Here is a 6760-nt window from a genome sequence, read left to right as displayed (position 1 = left end):
CAGACTTCATGGGACCAGGGCCTGATGAGAGAGGGCCAGGTGGTCCAGATTTCAGGAGACCAGCACTTGATAGAGGGCCAGGTGGTCAAGAATTCAGGGAACCAGAGCCTGATAGGAGGGGGCGAGGTGGGCCCAACTTCAGGGGACCAGGGCCTGATAGGAGAGGACCAGGTAGGCCTGACTTCAGGGGACCAGGGCCTGATAGGAGAGGGCCAGATGTTCCAGATTTTGGGGGACACGGTCCTGATAGGAGAGGGCCTGATGGTCCAGATTTTGGGGGAACAGAACCAGATGGGAGAGGGCCAGATGGGCTCGACTGCTGGGGACCAGGACCTGATAGAAGAGGGCCAGGTGGTCCAGATTTCAGGGGGCCAGGTCCTGATAGGAGATGGCCAGGTGGTCCAGATTTTGGAGGACCAGGGCCTGATGGGAGAGGGCCAGGTGGTCCAGATTTCAGGGGACCCGGTCCTGATCGAAGAGGGTCTGGTGGTCCAGACTTTGGGGGACCAGGGCCTGATGGGAGAGGGCCAGGTGGTCCAGACTTCAGGGGACCCTGTCCTGATAGAAGAGGGCCTGGTGGTCCAGATTTTGGGGGACCAGGGCCTGATGGGAGAGGGCCAGGTGGTCCAGACTTCAGGGGACCCGGTCCTGATAGAAGAGGGCCTGGTGGTCCAGATTTTGGGGGACCAGGGCCTGATGGGAGAGGGCCAGGTGGTCCAGATTTCAGGGGTCCCGATCCTGATCGAAGAGGGCTAGGTGGTCCAGACTGCAGGGGTCCCGGTCCTGATAGGAGAGGGCCAGATGGTCCAGACTGCAGGGGTCCCGGTCCTGATAGGAGAGGGCCAGATGGTCCAGACGGCAGGGGACTCGGTCCTGATAGAAGAGGGCCAGGTGGGCCAGACTTCAGGGGACCCTGTCCTGATCGGAGAGGGCCAGGTGGGCAAGACTTAAGGGGACCTAGTCCTGATGGGAGAGGGCCAGGTGGCCCAGACGGCAGGGGACCCGGTCCTGATAGAAGAGGGCCAGGCGGGCCAGACTTCAGGGGACCCTGGCCTGATCGGAGAGGGCCAGGTGGACCAGACTTCAGGGGACCCAGTCCTGATGGGCGAGGGCCAGGTGGACCAGACTTCAGGGGGCCCAGTCCTGATGGGCGAGGGCTAGGTGGTCCAAACTTCAGGGGACATGGGCCTGATAGGAGAGGGCCAGGTGGGCCAGACTTCAGGGGACCTAGTCCTGATGGGAGAGGGCCAGGTGGTTCAGAATTTGGGGGAGAGGGACCTGATAGGAGAGGGCCAGGTGGGACAGATTTTGGTGGACCAGGGCCTGATAGGAGAGGGCCAGGTGGTCCGGACTTCATGGGACCTGTTCATGATAGGAGAGGGCCAGGTGGGCCAGACTTCAGGGGAAGAGGTCATGAAAGGAGAGGGCGAGGTGGGCCAAACTTCAGGGGAAGAGGTCCTGATAGAAGAGGCCCAGGTGGTTCAGACTTTATAGAGCCAGGGCAAGAAAGGAGAGGAGGGGGCCCAGGGTCTGGTAGGGGACTAGAATTTACAAATTTTGAAGACTCTAGGGGTAGTAGAAATGAAGACTGGCCAAACCAAGAATCCTGTAGTGGACCAAGGCCTTATATGAGGGGTTCAGCTATAGAGGGACCCATGCCTGATGGAAGAGGGACAAATATGGAGGGGCCATATCGAGGTGGAGGTGACAGTGGATATCCAATGGATGATTGGCCGCAAGACCATCGTGAATCAGAGCTTGAGGGTTCTGACAGAGAATACCATGGTGCACGTGGGAGAGGCAGTGGACCAGGCTTTAGGGGGGGATTCAGAGGTCCAAATGTGGCAGACCCGTGGCCTAATAGGAGAGGACCAGAGAGAAATCAGGGTCTTGTTTCTGAACATGCAAGTGAAGGTCCACCGTCACAGGGCAACAGGGATTTGGATCCAAGAGGTCCTCAATCTGATTTCAACAAAGGGGCAGGTATGAGCGGATCACCAGGTCTGAAGTCAATGGGCCCAGGACTAAAACCTCAACCTAAAGGGCCTGAAATGGAAAGTTTAGGTTCACATGGGCAGTCACCTGTCACCAAAGCCTTGAGTCCAACTGAAGACATTGGAGGCCCCCTTCATTTTGACAGCCCACATAATCAATCAGCAAACAGACTTTTGAAACATAAAACACCTCTACTACCTACGCCCACAGGTCTCATTCGCCATCCAAACCGTTTGGTACACAAACCCAATGCTTTTGTTCATGGAAGGGACTGGAATAGAACACCTGTTGGCATAAGCAGAGGAGCTGCAGGTCCAATTAAGAAGGAGGACAACCCAAATGAGAAACTCGATGACCCTTTGACATGTGAAACAGACTCTGATAAGAATTCTAAAAAGACAGCGGAAGAGCCAGTCGAGAAAAAGGTAACCGAATGATATGTATGCCATCCCCATGGACAGTAAGGGAGCTAGATGACATCACAAGGTTGAAGACATAGAAATGCAAGGGCAAACATTTGTCTATAGTTGTAGTCCTTGCATTGAAAAATCATTGTAATATTGTAAAAACCCATGTAAATGGTCAGACTCTTGTTTTGATGTAGATATCGCCACACGTGTATTTTATTTTTGAATGTTTCTTTTTAAGTTAATATGCTCTTCATTCTTTGAAATCATATTTGTTTCAGATTTGATGTTCAAATCTATTGCTTACTAAAAGTAATGCAAATGGATTTTCAAGTGTATTTGTTCATTAAGTAAAGCAAAAATATATTTTATATTTCTCAACATAGCCATAGTTTCAGGACAGTAGCCTTGATCTGGTGTACATGTTTAACTCAACCAATAATGTTTTAATGAAATGTTTTTTCCTTTGATATTGAAATTATTAAAGTCTCATTAAATTTCAATTTATTTAAATGTTCAAATGTTTTTTCATGTTTTTACAGTTTTAGATTTTAAATTTTCTATGTGATCAGGGAGTCGTTAGGATCTATCTATATATTAAATTATTTTCTTTATATCTATAAATGTATCTATATAGGCCTATACATATTTTATATTATATATATACATTTATGTATGTATGTCTTATTAGTCTATACTGTGTATGTGTGTGTATATATATCATATCATATATATATCATATCATATATATATATATCATTGTATTTCAGTATTGATCCAAACCCTTCGGCACAACTAGTTATGTGGTTTGAATATTAAATAAATATAGGAAAAACATGTAATCTCTAAAAGTAAATAATTTCCACTTAAAATAAAAACATTGTAAACGTATTTAATATAAATATCTGGGGTCTTTCAAAACGCCTGGCAGTGCGCCGCCTTCATTTCATTGGACGACATCTCTCTCTGACAGTGAGGTTCAGGTGGGATTGTGATTGGGTGCGCAGACCGTTCATGAACCAATCACTGAGGACCTCAGTTGCCACCGGAGGTGCCGCTAAATTTGAGCCCCAGACTCCACCAACATGCATTGCTGTCGTGAAAATCGATAGACTTTCATTAGACTTTGAGTGCAATTGAATAACCTGTTCACATCTCTAAATACTGTACAATTTGTAAGCTTGGCAAATTAAGTTTCTCTGGTAAGTTTATTTAGATCTGTCTTTCAATCATTTAAATTAATTTCATCAACTCGTTGTCTTTGTCGCTCGTGACAATGATCTCGCAACACGCACAGCTAACATGTTATTTCAAATGTCCGAATTTTGTAATATGACCATGAACTTGATACAACTCAAACCACAAGCACGCTCTTCGGTGGATGTGGTATTATGAAGTTAAAGAAGGTTAAACGTTATATTAGCTGATCGGACAATAACCGCATCAGCGCGAGACGAAGTCACGGCGCGAAACGGACGCCATCTTTAACGACGGACCGTAAACGTGTTAATATCGAGAACATACTGCTCTGTTCACCCCTCTTCTTCAGACCAAACATGTCCAGTGATATGGGGCAGCTTTTGGGCACGGAGATCAACCTGATGGAGATGTCGGAAGGTGAATACACACACCTCCAGCACCTCCTCCAGACGCAGATGGACGGGCAGGCCGCGGATCATGACGGCGCAGACGTCCGATACCCCGCCACTATATTCGGCCTCAGTGTGACCACTCAACCCGCTGCGACCCCTAAGTATGATCCCGGATCGGCGAAAATGTTTTCCTCCCCGACCATCCAAGCTATGGACCTTTCAACCTCAAACGATGAGCAATGTGTCATCCCAGACCTGAGGCTGAATGAGACGGTGGACATAGAGGAGCTGGCCATGGTCATTAGTGGCAGTGCCCCCTCGGGGGAAAAAACTCCTACCACTTGTGGAGAGGTACCGGGCTCGGTGCTTGTTAGAGTAAAACGGGAAGCCGGTGAGGCCCTGACCGAAGCACCTGCTCACGGTTGTGGATCCTCACTGAAACGACCCCATTCCTCTGCTAGAGTTTGTCTGGAGAAGAGGTTTAGCTGCATGGACGAGGATGTCCCCAGACAGCAGGACAGCCAGACGGCAGTTCTTACCAAGTATGAGCAACCTATAATTCGGTGTTTTATATGTCATAATTCGGTGTATATATCATTGTGAAATGGTGGTATGATCAATGCTATATTGTGAGAGATATGTTTTGTTCTGTTCCAAGTTTTTTGACGATGCTTCAGCAATCCACTGAATCTCAAGAAGCAAGCATTCATCCACAAATGCAGAAGTGGATGAAATCGGATCGAGCTAATCCTATTGAGCTTTCAAACCCATACGGAGGAACCCTGTTCAACCCAATCACTGGCGTGTGTGGACAAGTACAAACCTAAATGTTAACAATTGCATTTGTATTATTCTGCTACAAGCGTTTTCTTAGTCACTGTTCACTAATCAATTACCCCCCTCCTTTATTTTTCATGTTCATCTCAGGCTTTTGGACATATTTCACATATTGTTGAACCCAACAAGCATCAAGGCCTGATCAATGCAAATAGCTTCTTAGGTTATCGTCCAGAGAGAGCAGCTGCTAAGGGACAGTGTGTCAGCTGCACCAACCAAACAGAAGACCAGGAATGGGTTAAAGTGGAAAGTAAGAATTACTTATTCCTTTCTTTCTATATCTCATTTTATATATATCTATTATTACATGTCAAATGTAATACATATTGTTCTTACTTTCTATATATAGTATTTTATATACGTATTATCAAATGTATTATATGTTCTTACTTTCTATATATAGTATTTTAGTTACATATTATTACACGTCAAATGTATTATATATTGTGTTTACTTTTAATATACAAGAGGCATGTTTAATCTGACACTACAGCCCCAGTAAAGCGCACTCGGTCCCGGATCCTGAGGGTTCCAAACGTTGGCCCTCAGTTAGAAGGCCCTAGGGCCGCTGTAGAGGCAGGGAGGAGTGGCAGGAAGAAGGCAGGCAACCTGGCTGAGAGTAGCCAACGCAGAGAGAAACATAACAGTAAAGAGAGGGACCGCAGGTAGGCAGGATGACAGTGCTACCGTCTCTACTACAAGTAGCCCCTGGAGTCCTGGTTAACTACATATCAACTTAAATGAAAGTACATACTTGATATGGCTGAGTATACTTTGCAAACCAACAGTTATACAGTTATACCAATAATTTGTATAGTTCTTATCAAATGTATAATAAGACAAACATTTGTTGTAATACCTCTTAACTATTACTTTTTCAAGAGTGAATGAAAATACTCAATTAATTCTGATCTATTTGGCCATATATACGTCAACTGTTGTGCAGGAGGAGGATTCGCATGTGCTGCAATGAGTTGAACACGCTGGTGCCCTTCTGCAAACCAGACACGGACAAGGCCAGCACTCTGCAGTGGACCGCGGCTTACCTCAAGTACATCGAGGAGGTGTACGGAGAATCACCTAGCAAGGTGGACTGCATTAGCATATCTGTAATAATGCCTGTAATAATAATCTGTAATAATAAGTGGATAACCATTGAAATCCTTTCATGACACCTCACTCCTAAAGAAGAGAGAAGCTCTCAGTACTTTCTCAATATCATAATGTCTCTATAGCAAACTATATTTTAAGAGAACAAAAGTTTAACAAAAGTTACAAAAACTAAAGTTCAAATATTAATTGTAAAACTCCCACTAGTATGTATGAATCATGAGGTTGTGGGATGGTGACTAGCCTAACAATATTCTCTGCTTTTACTCAGAACTTCCAGAGCACATTCTGTGGTAAGACCGGCCTCCGCAAGACACCCAGCACAGCCCCGGACCACGTTCACGTCCACCAGGAGATGGCAGGCACAGCCAGCACTGCTCTGGCAGCAGAACAGTGAAACCTCTACACTGCTCTCTTCAGTTAACCATATATCTATGACTTGATATCACATCTTAGTGGCTGAGGTTTCATCATCGTTGCTGTTTGACAAGAAAGTATCAAGTAAAGACAATTATTTTTTTCAAGGAAGATGTGTGAGGATAAATTGTTAAATTGTAATATCCCTTATTACTTAATTGCATTATTATTTTTAAATTTCATATATATTATACTATAATATATGTATTACCCATTTTCCAGATGTACACTATTTAATACATTTGTATTTAAGCTTTCATCAGACACATGCAAAATAAGTTATTTCATCATTAAGGAAAGCTATCCATTTAGCAGGGGACTCTTTGCAGACAGAAACCATTAGGGTCTTCAGGAGGTCTTGTTACTAAAAATTACCGCCTGTTGTCTCCTTGAGCCTTTAAC

General features: G+C 45.2%; 1 protein-coding gene across 1 annotated transcript; it reads left to right on the top strand.

Moving 5' to 3' along the window:
• Positions 1-3958: 3958 nt before the first annotated feature.
• Positions 3959-6338, top strand: LOC311359966 (transcription factor-like 5 protein; the record flags this gene model as incomplete). Its single annotated transcript, XM_084480034.1, has 6 exons — positions 3959-4536; positions 4653-4797; positions 4922-5081; positions 5325-5496; positions 5778-5919; positions 6213-6338. The coding sequence occupies 6 exons, from the start codon at positions 3959-3961 to the stop codon at positions 6336-6338; spliced, it is 1323 nt and encodes a 440-aa protein (XP_084336160.1).
• Between the last annotated feature and the right edge of the window lie 422 nt (positions 6339-6760).

This window comes from Micromesistius poutassou (genome assembly GCF_964030765.1).
Source record: "Micromesistius poutassou genome assembly, chromosome: 15".
In the NCBI taxonomy this organism is placed as follows: domain Eukaryota; kingdom Metazoa; phylum Chordata; class Actinopteri; order Gadiformes; family Gadidae; genus Micromesistius; species Micromesistius poutassou.
Note: the sequence above shows the minus strand (reverse complement) of the source record. Positions and strands in the feature narration are given on the sequence as shown.